Source organism: Dipodomys spectabilis, unplaced genomic scaffold (assembly GCF_019054845.1).
Source record: "Dipodomys spectabilis isolate Male_0828 unplaced genomic scaffold, ASM1905484v1 ptg000299l, whole genome shotgun sequence".
Classification (NCBI taxonomy): domain Eukaryota; kingdom Metazoa; phylum Chordata; class Mammalia; order Rodentia; family Heteromyidae; genus Dipodomys; species Dipodomys spectabilis.
Genome location: NW_024870976.1, coordinates 2,944,025 through 2,958,844, shown reverse-complemented (window position 1 = coordinate 2,958,844; position 14,820 = coordinate 2,944,025). Strand labels below are relative to the sequence as shown.

Genomic DNA, 14,820 nt, shown 5'->3' with positions numbered 1-14,820 from the left:
AGATGGCCGCTCGAGAGGCGAGCCCCGGCCCGCTTCCGCTTCCGGCGCGCTGTCCGCTGGGCAGCCGCTCTAGGCAGCCGGCGCGGGGCGCCCACGTCTTTATGTCGCCGCCTACGTCAGCTAACGTCGGAGGCGCGGCGGCCGGCGCGTGCGCACTGGCAGCAATGGACTGCGCGGGCGGGGCTGCGCGAGGCGGGGCGGGGCTGCGGAAGGAGGGGCGGGGCTGCGCGAGGCGGGGCGGGGCCACAGGAGCGGGCGGGGCGGGGCGGGGCCACAGGGACGGGCGGATCGGGGCGGGGCCGCGCGGGGAGGGGCGGGGCCACGCGGGCGAGCGGATCGGGGGCGGGGCCGCGCGGGGAGGGGCGGGGCCGCGCGGGGCGGGCGGATCGGGGGCGGGGCCGCGCGGGGCGGGCGGATCGGGGGCGGGGCCGCGCTGGGAGGGGCGGGGCCGCGCGGGGCGGGCGGATCGGGGGCGGGGCCGCGCGGGGCGAGCGGATCGGGGGCGGGGCCGCGCGGGGAGGGGCGGGGCCGTCTGCGGGCCGACCTGCGGGTACTGCTTGGCGGTGAGGGTGAGGCGGGCCCCGCGGAGGGGGGCCCCGGGTTTACCGCCCCCGGCCCCGCGTACTCCAGCCCAGGGAGGACACTCGTGCCTGGGGCCCGCAGCCTGCGTGACACAGTTGCGGTGTTGATAACTGCGGGTCCACCCGGCCCGTTATGCTAATAAGCTCCACACCCGCGGCTCCTCCGCCCGTGCGCCTGGCCCTATCGGCCGGGGTGGAGGGCCCGCAGGTGCGGCTCTTCTGTGGGGGCTGAGCTGACACTTGGGGGCCTGAGCTGAGATCTGGGGGGCTGAGCTGAGATCTGGGGGGCTGAGCTGAGATCTGGGGGGCTGAGCTGAGATCTGGGGGGCTGAGCTGAGATCGGGCCCATCACATTGTCCCTTACCTTCCCCTCCATTTGCCTAAACGTAGTCACCTAGGCATGCCCTGCGGTGGAGGGCAGCGGGGAGGCTCATCATGGAGAAGGTAGACAGGAGGGTGGCACCGTCGGACGAGGGCCAGCTGCATGGCCGCAGAGGCAGCTCAGGGCCCTGGGGGGCAGGCGGGACTGCCCCTGGAGAAACAGTCCACCATGAGATAGGACAGTCACCAGCCGTGCAGAGCCGTGCTGGCTGCCTGCGGCAGAGCACATGCAACTCCAGGCCCTTGGTTGAGACCCTGACTGCCCTCAGTGTCAGCCACAGGTCAGCAGGTGACGGACCACTGACAATAGATAGCCAAGACCAAAGACTAGCAGCAAGCAGTGGCTATATCCACCCAAGTCCAGCCCACCAAGAGCCCCTTTGTTGGGGTCTGGGCAGCTGCTGCTGGCCCCTTCTCCTGGGGCCAAGCCCAGCAGAAGCATCTGTCCGTTAGACCACCATGGTGAGTCGGCCCTGGACACCCAGCCAACCACAGCCTTGCTTTTTACACTGCCCAGCTCTGCACAAAGCTGCTCTTTGCTGGGCTCTGTGGCCCCCACACAGGGCTAGCCAGGCCAGTTCTAGAGGTTGGCAAGTTAGGGAAGGGAAACACACCCCCCACCCCGCCCCTGCCCTGGTAGGAACATCGGCTGTTCTAGACCCACGAGCGGACTGTGCCTGGGGCTCAGGCTTTGGCCACAGCACTTAGGGCCCTCTCCTGCCTGTAGCTTGTTCCTTTGTAGAACAGAGCACCAGCCAGGCTTTTGTGGCTCACCCCTGCAATCCTAGTTACTCCGAAGGCTTAAATCTGAAGATCCCATTTGAAGCCAGCCAGAGAGACTCTCATCTCCAACTAGCCAGCAAAAACCCAAAGTGGAGATATAGCTCAAATGATAGAACACCAGCCTTGAGTGGAAAAAGCTCAAGCTAAGGGAGAACCTAGCCTTGAGCTCAAGCCCCAGTACCAGCACCAAAAAGAAAAAGAGGTACACAAACAGAAAAAAAGAGCACCCACAAACCCAGCAGGAGCATCTGTGGTGAGTCTTCCGAGAGGGCCAGCTCAGCGCATGGAGCGCTGGCACCAGCCTCCCCACAGAGCATGCGCAGCCAGGGCCAGACAGATGCGGCTCAAGGTCCTCACAAAACTCTCCCTGTGGCCGTGGAGTCTGCAGGCCTCAGACCCTCCTGCCTTCGGTGCACTGAAGCAGGTTAACTCCATAGACACACCCCTCGGGGTGGGAGTTGGCCTTCCCCAGTGGGGGACCCTGGCGTGGGTGCTGGAGAGGGACTTCCTGCCTGCAAGCTCTACACGTGGCTGAGTGACAGCGTGGGGACAGCTGGCTCATCTTAGCATCACACACGGCTGTTCTCAATGTTGGAGTAGCTGCAAGAAAACCAAGTGGCGTAGTGGTAGAGCACTTGCCTAGCATGCATGAAGCCCTGGGTTCCATTCCTCAGCACCACATAAAACAAAAGCCAGAGCCAGGTGCCAGTAATCCTAGTTACTCAGGAGACTAAGATAGAAGAATCCTAGTTCAACGCCAGCCGGGGCAGAAAAGTCCATGAGACTCTATCTCCAATAAACCACCAGAAAACTGGAAGTGGTGCTGTGGCTCAAGTGGTAGAGTGCTAGCCTTCAGCTGAAGAGCTGAGGGACAGCGCCCAGGCCCAGAGTTCAAGCCCAAGACCGACAAAAAAAAAGAAAGAAAAAAAAAGTAAGCTGGGTGCCGGTGGCTCATGCCTGTCATCCTAGCTCCTCAAGAGGCTGAGATCTGAAGATATCGGTTCAAAGCCAGCCTGGGCAGGAAAGTCCGTGAAACTCTTATCTCCAATAAACCACAAGAAAACCAGAAGTGGTGCTGTGGCTCAAGTGGTAGAGCACTGGCCTTGAGCTGAAGAGCTGAGGGACAGCGCCCAGGCCCAGAGTTCAAGCCCCACAACCAACAACAACAACAACAAAAAAGCCAGAAGTGGCGCTGTGGCTCAAGTGGTAGAGTGCTAGCCTTGAACAAATAAGCTCAGGGACAGAGCCCAGGCCCTGAGTTCAAACCACAGCACTGGCAAAAATAAATGACCAAGAAAATAAAACATCTGGGGAGGATAAAGGCAGTTGAACACTGTCTAAATAGCTTATCTGCACCTTTGAAAATGGAGCTAGGAAGCCTGCTAAGGCCTGTCTTTAGGAGGAGGGGTGTGAAATTGATTGGGCTCTGTGTAAGCCCGTAGAGATCTAACAACAAAACCCCTGTCTGTAACTACCCAGGGCCGAGCAGGGGTTTGTCTGTCCTGCGCTTGAGGGAGGACCTGAAGAGCTGACTGACAGGTGACACGTCGCTGCTCCTCCCAGGGGACCGATGTGGCATGTGCTGTTCTATGGTGACCCCAGACCCTGCACCAGCTGGGGGAGGGGCTCTGACCCTCCTGGCCAGACAGGCCAGCCCCCTGCCCTCCCTCTCCCCCCCACCCCGCCCAGGTCCCAGTTTTGTGCTTCACATCGGCAGCACAGAGCCTTCCGAGGACCCACTGTGAGTGTCCCTGGGCGTGGGGGGAGCCAAAGGGCTTCGACTGGAGGTCCAGCTGGGTCCCACAAAGCACTCTCAGGGGACCCTAGTTATCTCGGTGGCCAGCAGCCTCAGATGAAGGGGGCCCGATAGTCAAATGTGCAGCAATTTGAGACCAAGGGCCTTTCCAGGGAGGGGCACTAGGTCTGGACTGAGAAGAGCCAGAACTTCCACTTATTCTCTCTCCACCCTCCCCCATATCTATAATTCTCCATGTCTTACAAGGCTGGGGACGCCTTCCTATGCTCCGGCCTACATGGGGGTTTGTGGACCAGCCAGCAGGTGCAGGGACAGACCGTGGGCGCAGGTCAGGTGAGGACCTGGGGATGGCCCTATCTGCTTCCCCTGGGCCTTGTCAGCACCTCCAGGGGCTCCCAGAGGAGGGAAGAGACCAGAGGACACTGCAGATGTGCTCTGATCAGGGGTCTGTGTGCAAGGAGCACAAAAGCCCCTGAACGCTGGTCAGCTCCTCTCCCAGCTCTTCAGCCTTTCTGATGCTGACAGACGCGGGTTGCTCCAGTTGCAGTGACCCGCATAGAGCGTGGGCCCTTTCTCTCCTGCTGCTGAGTAGTAACGCAGCAGCATGTCCGCCTGGCCAGAGAGGAGATACTCAGGCCTGTGCCAACCCGACACCAGCCAACCCCAGCCTCCAGAGGCACCTTGAACTCATTTTGCAGTTAAGAAAATAGGTGCAGAAAGATGGAGCAATCTGGGCCAGGCCACACACAGTAATTGGTTGCTGTGATCTACGACCAGCCCGACAACCTTCTCTAGGGCTAGCTGTTCTTCAGCATGACTTCCTTCTGCCGGCAAGTCACCTGGGTCACCTGAGTCACCCCCCCAGCCGGTGACCCCATCCCTGTCAGAGCCACGGTGGGAGGGAAATGGGGCATTGGCACTCTCCTCCTCAACCAGGCCCTGACCCTCAGCATGGATTTGAGCAACTCAAAGCCTGTCCTGTGGAGGAAGCGGCAGTCTTGAGCTGTTCCTCACAAGGGCGCTGTGATCTGTCGTCAGCGGTGGTCAGCGGTGCTGGGATTGAGCGTCCTGGCCTTCTCAGGACGCTGATGCTGTCTGCTCACCCATCCTGGGTGACTCACACAGCGAGCTCCCATCATGACCGGGGACTGGTTTGAAGGGACACCCGCAGCTGGGGCTGGGCCCTCACCCTGATGCCTGGCTGCACGCATCTGTGGTCAACGCTGGATGCACAGGCCCACCGTGGGGAGCGGAGGGGGGCACACAGCGAGGTGAGGGGCTAGGATGGCGAATCCGCAGGGATCTGAGAGCAGGTGGAGCACACAAGGGCTTCTCTTTTCTCTTTCCAAAAGCTGCTACCCCTTCACCAAGGCCGGGTCAGGGCCCAGGCCGCCTCTGTCATACTGAAGATTAAAAAAAAAAAAAAAGGCTTTCATTGGCTGGGCGCCGGTGGCTCACGCCTGTCATCCTAGCTACTCAGGAGGCTGAGATACAAGGATCACGGTTCAAAGCCAGCCTGGGCAGGAAAGTCTGTGAGACTCTCATCTCCAATAAACCACTCAGAAAACTGGAAGCGGCACTGTGGCTCAAGAGGTAGAGCGCTCGCCTTGAGCTGAAGAGCTGAGGGACTGTGCCCAGACCTAGAGTTCAAGCCCCATGACCGACAACAACAACAGAAAGACAGATGTGTCTTGAGTACAGGCAGCCTTGGTAGCTTGCTGGTGTCAGAGCAGGCATCCAGGAACAGCGACTGGAATCCATTCCTGGGCGGGTCCACCCGGCTGAGAGCTGTAGGTTAGGCCGGGCAAGAAACAGCTCAGGAGGCAGAGGTGTGTGTGGAGGCAGAGGTGGGTGCTGAGGCTCCGTTTGGACGCAGGCTGGAGCCGCAGACCAAGCAACCTGCACAGAAGCTGGGCCAGGCCCGCACCACCTGTGGTGCCCCCAGGAGGGCAGAGAGGCTGCTGGAGCGGCCTGCCTCCCTCTGCATCAATGCCGCCATCCTCACCTGCTCCGCCTGGGCCGGCCCGCGACCGCGGGACAGGATGTCTGGGCTGCGGCTCCCAGGGCCCTCAGCCTGCTCTACTGGCTGCCATCACAGTGGGGTCTGCGCTCCCAGCACAGCGCTTCCCATCAGTCCCCTGTGACTTGAACCCCATTGGGAGGCCTGCAGGCGTCTCCTGGGGTGAGGCTCCCGCATGCTGTCCCTGACAGGGTCTCAGATGACCCCCCTGCTCACCAAGCCTGGTCATTAATGAATGGCTGCACCTGCCCCGAAGGGTTCCCAGGCACTACTGGGAGCCCAGGGTGAAGGAGGGGAGGACTTCTCTTTTTTTTGGGGGCGGGGTCCGGTCGTGGGGCCTGAACTCTGGGCCTGGGCGCTGTACCTCAGCTCTTCAGCTCAAGGCTAGCGCTCTACCACTTGAGCCACAACGCCACTTCTGGCTTTTTACTTTTTGCTTATGTGGTGCTGAGGAATCGAACCCAGGGCCTCAGGCATGCAAGGCAAGCACTACCACTGAGTCACCTTCCCAGCCCGGGGAGGACTTTTCTAGTAATGGAGAAGGAGCTTCTCTGAGCTGGGCTGCAATTGTAGCGTCTGCCGGGAGGAAGGACAGGCGTCCAGGTGGAAGGCTTCCGACCCAGACAGGGAGGGGCTCTGAGCAGTGGAGGTGAGAGGCTGGCCATGCTGGGAGCTGGTCTCCACTCTGCAAGCCCGGCACGTGCCCAGGGCCGGGCTCCTGTCTCATGTCCTGAGGAGGCCGCTGTCCCATGGGGACATGTCCACAGGGACAGCAAAGCCGCGCTGCTGAAGCATCACATAAGCCCCTAGGGGGCAAAGCTCTCCCTGGGGTACCCCATGACTCATGGTGGGGACCTCAAGACAGAGATTCTCTCGAGAGTCCTGTGGTCTCGCCCTGTCCCCCAGCTGAAGCCTCTCCACCACCCGGAGGAGTTGAATGCGTCTGCCCAGGACGCGTATCTGTCCCCTCCGAGTTCAACACCTTTGCCAACGTCCCCAGCCTCAGGCCCCTCCCGGCCGGCCCCTCCTGGCCGGCCCCTCCCGGCCGGACCACCGGATCTGTCCTCAGGAGGTGACGGTGCCTGGGTGGCCAACAAAAAGCAGGCTGCAGATCAGGTGGTGTTTGGCCTTGTGGAGGGAGGGGTCCCGGTGTGCTGCTGCCCCAAGACAGCCTACCTGGAGTGGGCACAGGCCGGGCCGCAGCCCAAATAACTACCCCAGTGCTCACTGCTCCTGCCAGCCTGTTCCCAGAGGTGACCGCTGCCCACTACAGGGACATCCTGGCCTGGGACCTGCTGCCCACCACCAGGGAACTGCTGTCCACCACCAGGGAGAGACTGCTGCCCACTACGAGGGAGAGACTGCTGCCCACCACCAGGGGACCTGCTGCCCACCACCAGGGAGGACCTGCTGCCCACTACCAGGGGACCTGCTGCCCACTACCAGGGGACCTGCTGCCCACCACCAGGGAGAGACTGCTGCCCACCACCAGGGACCTGCTGCCCACCACCAGGGAGAGACTGCTGCCCACCACCAGGGGACCTGCTGCCCACCACCAGGGGACCTGCTGCCCACCACCAGGGGACCTGCTGCCCACCACCAGGGGACCTGCTGCCCACTACCAGGGGACCTGCTGCCCACCACCAGGGAGAGACTGCTGCCCACCACCAGGGGACCTGCTGCCCACCACCAGGGGACCTGCTGCCCACCACCAGGGGACCTGCTGCCCACCACCAGGGAGAGACTGCTGCCCACCACCAGGGACCTGCTGCCCACCACCAGGGAGAGACTGCTGCCCACCACCAGGGGACCTGCTGCCCACCACCAGGGGACCTGCTGCCCACCACCAGGGGACCTGCTGCCCACTACCAGGGGACCTGCTGCCCACCACCAGGGAGAGACTGCTGCCCACCACCAGGGGACCTGCTGCCCACTACCAGGGGACCTGCTGCCCACCACCAGGGAGAGACTGCTGCCCACCACCAGGGGACCTGCTGCTCACCACCAGGGGACCTGCTGCCCACTACAGGGACATCCTGGCCTGGGACCTGCTGCCCACCACCAGGGACCTGCTGCCCACCACCAGGGAGAGACTGCTGCCCACTACCAGGGAGAGACTGATGCCCACCACCAGGGGACCTGCTGCCCACCACCAGGAGACCTGCTGCCCACCACCAGGGGACCTGCTGCCCACCACCAGAGGACCTGCTGCCCACCACCAGGGGACCTGCTGCCCACCACCAGGGGACCTGCTGCCCACCACCGAGGACTCCACTGCCTTCAGAACCACCAGGACTTGGTCTTGTGGCCACTGTGACAGTGTGGACTTCCAGGCCGGTGGGCAGGGGTGGTGGCTGCTCCTTTTCACCCACCAGCAGAATATGTGGTTCAAATGGCCAGAGCCTAGGTGGGTGTACCCGCCCTTAGAGCCCAGGTGAGTGTGCCTGTCCTCAGAGCCCAGGTGGGTGTGCCCGTGTTCAGAGCTGCAGGTGGGTGTGCCCGTGTTCAGAGCTGCAGGTGGGTGTGCCCGTGTTCAGAGCTGCAGGTGGGTGTGCCCGTGTTCAGAGCTGCAGGTGGGTGTGCCCGTGCTCAGAGCTGCAGGTGGGTGTGCCGGTCCTCAGAGCTGCAGGTGGGTGTGCCTGCCCCTCCAGAGGTAGTTTCCCTCCCTCTCCAGCACCCACACCTCTTCACCCACCGCGGAGCAGCATGCCAAGATAAACATCTTGAGCTCTACTACCACGGTGGATGAGGCCCGGACTTGCATGGTGTGAGATGCTGGCGGGGACCCATGGCCCGGCTAGGATAGACAGAGCAAAAGCCGGCCACCCCGCCAATCTCACCACAGTCCAAGCAGGACCAGCCACTCACTGCGGCCCAGCTGCAGCTGCCCAGTGGCTCACTCCAGGGGCAGGTTCTGGAGCTACAGCTGGATTCATCAAGCCTCCCCGTCCTGGAGCTGCCCTGCGGCCAGGCCGCCACTGCTCCTTCCAGGCAAAGGCATCCCAGGCAGGAGCCAGCCGTGTCTCAGGGCCATCCCACACCACACCCACAGGCTCTGGGCTTCATGTCAGAGCCCTAACAGGACAGCTGGAACTCACTCCTAAGGGTACTCCCAGGATTCTTCCAGGACAGGCATGTGTCTGCAGTCTCAGAAGAGTCAGGTTGAGGTGAGCCCCAGCCTGGAGACTTCTGACACCAGAACCAGCTCCAACAGGGTTCTGATCCCTCAGCTGGACCCTGACTGCCCAGGGAAGGCCAGACTATCCCCAAAGGACCAGGGAACAGCACTATCCCAGTGGGCAGATACCAGCCTGCCCAACGCATCACAGCCTCTCTTTGTCCATCAGCCCCACCCAGCTGGCAGCCTTTCTGGTTGAAGTGGCCCGCAGCAGGGAGCAGGGGAGTGTCCCCAGTCAACAGCTGAGCATCTGCAATGCACGTGGTAGAAGGGCCTCGCTCAGGAGCTCATGATGGGGGCCTGTTTGGTATCATTTTTCTTGAACTCAGGGCCTGGGCGCTGTTCCTGAGCTCTTTTACTACCAGCTAGCACTCTACCATTTGAGCCACAGTTTTACTTCTGGCTTTTTCTGGGTAGTTTATTGGAGATAAGAATCTGAGAATCTCACCGGTGGGGGGTCGGGGGAGGCTGGGAATGGGACTTAGTGGTAGAGTGCTTGCCCAGCACGCATGAAGCCCTGGGTTTGATTCCTCAGGACCACATAAATAGAAAAAGGTGGAAGTGGAACTGTGGCTCAAGTGATAGAATGCTAGCAAAAGAAGCTCTGGGACATGCCCAGGCCCTGAGTTCAAGCCCCAAGACTGGCAAAAAATAAATCCTTCTGACTTTCCTACCTGGAAAAGTCCTCAGATTTCAGCCTCCTGAGTAGCTAGCATTACAGGCGTGAGCCACCGGTTGGTGTCACATTTCTGTGACATTTCTGGCTGTGCCTACACTTAGGAATGTGTGATCAGGCACAGCTAAGGCTTCAGGACAGCCTCTGGGCAGGCAGGAAGAGGGGTAGGCCAAGGCACTGGGTCCATGTGGGCTGCTTCGAAATAAAACCAGTAATTCCACCTGCTGTCTAGTGCATGCGTGAGTTTCACCAACCACCCATGTGGGAGTGAGCTACAAAGCTGACAGGGTAGCAACAGAGCCCAGCAACGCACTGTGGGGAGGGGTACTGGGAGCAGGCAGGTTGCCAGACATCACACCAGCTCTAGACCATTCACACGGGTTGGCTCCACCCTTACTCCCATTAGGAGACATAGGCTAGGCCAAAGAAAGGTAAAGGGTTACAGAAGGGGGTCTGGGTGTGCTAGCCACTCGTCCAGGTCCTGCACGCTCCCACCTGCAGAGAAAGGGTGCTGCAGAGCTCTACTGGGGCAGCCCCAGACACCGTCCCCGCAGACAGAGCCAATAAGTAGGCAGTGAGCTCTAGTGCCAGAGGTTTATTTACCCATGAGTGAGCAGAGCAGGAGGGGGCGGGACCCTGCTAAGGAGGGCAGGGTGGTCAGCGGACAGGCTCAAGCAGGAAGGACGGAGCTAGTTCTGCTCTTTAGGGCTATAGCCAGCAGGCAAGGAAGTCAGGGACCCTGGTCCAGTGCCCCCTTTGCTGCCCGTGGAACTAGGGCAGTGTTTGCATAGTGATCAACTAACTGGCCTCGGCCTGACCAAGGGCCCGTGGTTGCAGGATTGCAGAGGGGCCTCTGCCCCCCCTCCTTCAGAGAAGGGGAATTGAAGGCATTGGTGGGCTCCCCCAAAGGAGTGAGAAACCCCCGAGACCCAAGGGGAGGCTCGCCCCAAGGGCGAGACCAGAGAGAGGGCAGAGCAGAGGCGGGGCCTTCCTCCGCCACAGGCAGAGCAAGGCTGCAGAAGGTCCACTTAGCCGGTGACGAAGGTCGTCGGTGGAAGGTGGAAGGGCCATTGCTTTCCACACAGGCTCTGGGCCGTTTCAGAGCCACCTCTGGGTGACTGGAAGTGTCAGGCACAGGGACCTGCGTGGCCAGCTGCACGGCCTTGGGACGCCCGCGTCCAGGCAGGTGGAGGGCCCCGGCCGGAGCCCACCCCCCAGCACCCTCCAAGCACAGCTTGGAATCTGGGGGTCACTCAGCGAGGTACTCGGGTTGGTTCCCTGGGTGTCTGCCACTCCTGCTGGGGAGGGGCTGGTAGCCGGCCAGCAGCCCCAGATTAGAGGAGGGACCAGCGAGCAGGTCACGAGGTGGCAGAGGCCCTGAGCGCAGAGGGGCACGAGGTGATGCCGGGCCTGGAGTGGTCTGACTGAGAGAGCCAGGCCCCTGCAGAAGGGGCGTCTGAAGACAGAGGCCCCCGGAGGAGGCGAGGCGCACCGGATGACGCAGCACCCCAAAAACATGGAATCAAAAGACAGTGCTGGGGTCCCTCTCCCAGCCCAGGGGCCCAGCAGCCAGAGGAACGGGAGAGCAGGCAAGTGAGGGCTCCAGGAGCACCCGGGCACTGGGGTTGTCGGGAGAGGCCCACCACTGTCACAGGAAGGGCTGTGACAGGGCAGGGCTGGGGTCTTCAGGGGCATGCAGGGGGTCTGGGCCGGGCAGGCAGTGGGCCAGGGCAGGGTCCTGTGGCCGCCCAGCCTGCCCGGCCCTAGCTGTCCTCCAGGTGGAGGCCGATGAACTCCTGGATACACTTGCGGTACTGCAGCTCCGTGGGACTGCTGCCCGAAAGGGCGCCTGGCTGGCCCGGGGACGCCTCTGCCTCCCGCATCTCCTCTGCCATCCGAGCAAGGCGGAGCCTGGGGAGGCACGGAGTGAGGTGACCCAGCCCCAGGGGCCCCAGCCCACAGGGTCCCCCCGGCACTCACAGTGTGACGATGTCTGCATTGGCCGCCTGCACCGCAATGCTTAGAGGGTCCTGCTGCTCTTGGTCCACCGTATGCAGGTCGGCCCCTCGTTTCAGGAACAGGCAGACCTGGCTGGGGTGGAGGTGTGTGAGGAACAGGCAGACCTGGCTGTGTGAGGCGTGTGAGGAACAGGCAGACCTGGCTGGGGTGGAGGTGTGTGAGGAACAGGCAGACCTGGCTGTGTGAGGTGTGTGAGGAACAGGCAGACCTGGCTGGGGTGGAGGTGTGTGAGGAACAGGCAGACCTGGCTGGGGTGGAGGTGTGTGAGGAACAGGCAGACCTGGCTGGGGTGGAAGTGTGTGAGGAACAGGCAGACCTGGCTGTGGGTGGAGGTGTGTGAGGAACAGGCAGACCTGGCTGTGGGTGGGGGGGTGTGAGGAACAGGCAGACCTGGCTGTGTGAAGTGTGTAAGGAACAGGCAGACCTGGCTTTGTGAAGTGTGTGAGGAACAGGCAGACCTGGCTGGGGTGGAGGTGTGTGAGGAACAGGCAGACCTGGCTGGGGTGGAGGTGGGTGAGGAACAGGCAGACCTGGCTGTGTGAGGTGTGTGAGGAACAGGCAGACCTGGCTGGGGTGGAGGTGTGTGAGGAACAGGGAGACCTGTCTGTGGGTGGAGGTGTGTGAGGAACAGGCAGACCTGGCTGGGGTGGAGGTGTGTGAGGAACAGACAGACCTGGCTGGGGTAGAGGTGTGTGAGGAACAGGCAGACCTGGCTGGGGTGGAGATGTGTGAGGAACAAGCAGACCTGGCAGGGGTGGAGGTGTGTGAGGAACAGGCAGACCTGGCTGGGGTGGAAGTGTGTGAGGAACAGGCAGACCTGGCTGTGTGAGGTGTGTGAGGAACAGGCAGACCTGGCTGGGGTGGAAGTGTGTGAGGAACAGGCAGACCTGGCTGGGGAGGAGGTGTGTGAGAAACAGGCAGACCTGGCTGGGGTGGAGGTGTGTGAGGAACAGGCAGACCTGGGTGTGTGAGGAACAGACAGACCTGGCTGTGTGAGGTGTGTGAGGTACTGGCAGACCTGGCTGTGTGAGGTGTGTGAGGAACAGGCAGACCTGGCTGGGGTGGAGGTGTGTGAGGAACAGGCAGACCTGGCTGGGGTGGAGGTGTGTGAGGAACAGGCAGACCTGGCTGGGGTGGAGGTGTGTGAGGAACAGGCAGACCTGGCTGTGTGAGGCGTGTGAGGAACAGGCAGACCTGGCTGTGTGAGGCGTGTGAGGAACAGGCAGACCTGGCTGTGTGAGGTGTGTGAGGAACAGGCAGACCTGGCTGGGGTGGAGGTGTGTGAGGAACAGGCAGACCTGGCTGGGGTGGAGATGTGTGAGGAACAGGCAGACCTGGCTGGGGTGGAGGTGTGTGAGGAACAGGCAGACCTGGCTGTGTGAGGCGTGTTAGGAACAGGCAGACCTGGCTGTGTGAGGCGTGTGAGGAACAGGCAGACCTGGCTGTGTGAGGTGTGTGAGGAACAGGCAGACCTGGCTGTGTGAAGTGTGTGAGGAACAGGCAGACCTGGCTGGGGTGGAGGTGTGTGAGGAACAGGCAGACCTGGCTGGGGTGGAGGTGGGTGAGGAACAGGCAGACCTGGCTGTGTGAGGTGTGTGAGGAACAGGCAGACCTGGCTGGGGTGGGGGGGTGTGAGGAACAGGCAGACCTGGCTGGGGTGGAGGTGTGTGAGGAACAGGCAGACCTGGCTGTGTGAGGTGTGTGAGGAACAGGCAGACCTGGCTGTGTGAAGTGTGTGAGGAACAGGCAGACCTGGCTGTGTGAGGTGTGTGAGGAACAGGCCGACCTGGCTGGGGTGAGGTGTGTGAGGAACAGGCAGATATGGCTGGGGTAGGGGTGAGGAACAGGGAGACCTGGCTGTGTGAGGTGTGTGAGGAACAGGCAGACCTGGCTGGGGTGGAGGCGTGTGAGGAACAGGCAGACCTGGCTGGGGTGGAGGTGTGTGAGGAATAGGCCGACCTGGCTGTGTGAGGTGTGTGAGGAACAGGCAGACCTGGCGGTGTGAAGTGTGTGAGGAACAGGCAGACCTGGCTGGGGTGGAGGTGTGTGAGGAACAGGCAGACCTGGCTGGGGTGGAGGTGTGTGAGGAACAGGCAGACCTGGCTGTGTGAGGCGTGTGAGGAACAGGCAGACCTGGCTGTGTGAGGCGTGTGAGGAACAGGCAGACCTGGCTGTGTGAGGTGTGTGAGGAACAGGCAGACCTGGCTGGGGTGGAGGTGTGTGAGGAACAGGCAGACCTGGCTGTGTGAGGTGTGTGAGGAACAGGCAGACCTGGCTGTGTGAGGTGTGTGAGGAACAGGCAGACCTGGCTGGGGTGGAGGTGTGTGAGGAACAGGCAGACCTGGCTGTGGGTGGGGGGGTGTGAGGAACAGGCAGACCTGGCTGTGTGAGGTGTGTGAGGAACAGGCAGACCTGGCTGTGTGAGGCGTGTGAGGAACAGGCAGACCTGGCTGTGTGAGGCGTGGGAGGAACAGGCAGACCTGGCTGTGTGAGGCGTGTGAGGAACAGGCAGACCTGGCTGTGTGAGGTGTGTGAGGAACAGGCAGACCTGGCTGTGGGTGGGGGGGTGTGAGGAACAGGCAGACCTGGCTGTGTGAGGTGTGTGAGGAAAAGGCAGACCTGGCTGTGTGAGGTGTGTAAGGAACAGGCAGACCTGGCTGTGTGAGGTGTGTGAGGAAAAGGCAGACCTGGCTGGGGTGGAGGTGTGTGAGGAACAGGCAGACCTGGCAGTGTGAGGTGTGTTAGGAACAGGCAGACCTGGCTGGGATGGAGGTGTGTGAGGACAAGGTAGACCTGGCTGTGTGAGGAAAAGGCAGACCTGGCTGTGTGAGGTGTGTGAGGAACAGGCAGACGTGGCTGTGTGAGGTGTGTGAGGAACAGGCAGACCTGGCTGGGGTGGAGGTGTGTGAGGAACAGGCAGACCTGGCTGTGGGTGGGGGGGGTGTGAGGAACAGGCAGACCTGGCTGGGGTAGGGGTGAGGAACAGGCAGACCTGGCTGTGTGAGGTGTGTGAGGAACAGGCAGACCTGGCTGTGTGAGGTGTGTGAGGAACAGGCAGACCTGGCTGTGTGAGGTGTGTGAGGAACAGGCAGACCTGGCTGGGGTGGAGGTGGGTGAGGAACAGGCAGACCTGGCTGTGGGTGGAAGTGTGTGAGGAACAGGCAGACCTGGCTGTGTGAGGTGTGTGAAGAACAGGCAGACCTGGCTGGGGAGGAGGTGTGTGAGGAACAGGCAGACCTGGCTGAGGTGGAGGTGTGTTAGGAACAGGCAGACCTGGCTGGGGTGGAAGTGTGTGAGGAACAGGCAGACCTGGCTGTGTGAGGTGTGTGAGGAACAGGCAGACCTGGCTGTGTGAAGTGTGTGAGGAACAGGCAGACCTGGCTGGGGTGGAGGTGTGTGAGGAACAGGCAGACCTGGCTGGGGTGG

The 14,820-nt window shown here is 61.8% G+C and overlaps 1 protein-coding gene across 3 annotated transcripts in view; it reads right to left on the bottom strand.

Moving 5' to 3' along the window:
- Positions 1–9,950: 9,950 nt before the first annotated feature.
- The window catches only part of Acap3 (ArfGAP with coiled-coil, ankyrin repeat and PH domains 3), a 31,145-nt gene continuing 26,275 nt past the window's right edge, over positions 9,951–14,820 (bottom strand). For all 3 annotated transcript variants that reach the window (XM_042701975.1, XM_042701976.1, XM_042701977.1), the window contains 2 exons: positions 11,356–11,466; positions 9,951–11,286 (listed from right to left, as the gene is read on the bottom strand). In XM_042701975.1, coding sequence (XP_042557909.1) covers positions 11,139–11,286; positions 11,356–11,466 — 259 coding nt within the window. In that variant the 3' untranslated portion in view covers positions 9,951–11,138. The remainder of the gene's footprint in view (positions 11,287–11,355; positions 11,467–14,820) is intronic.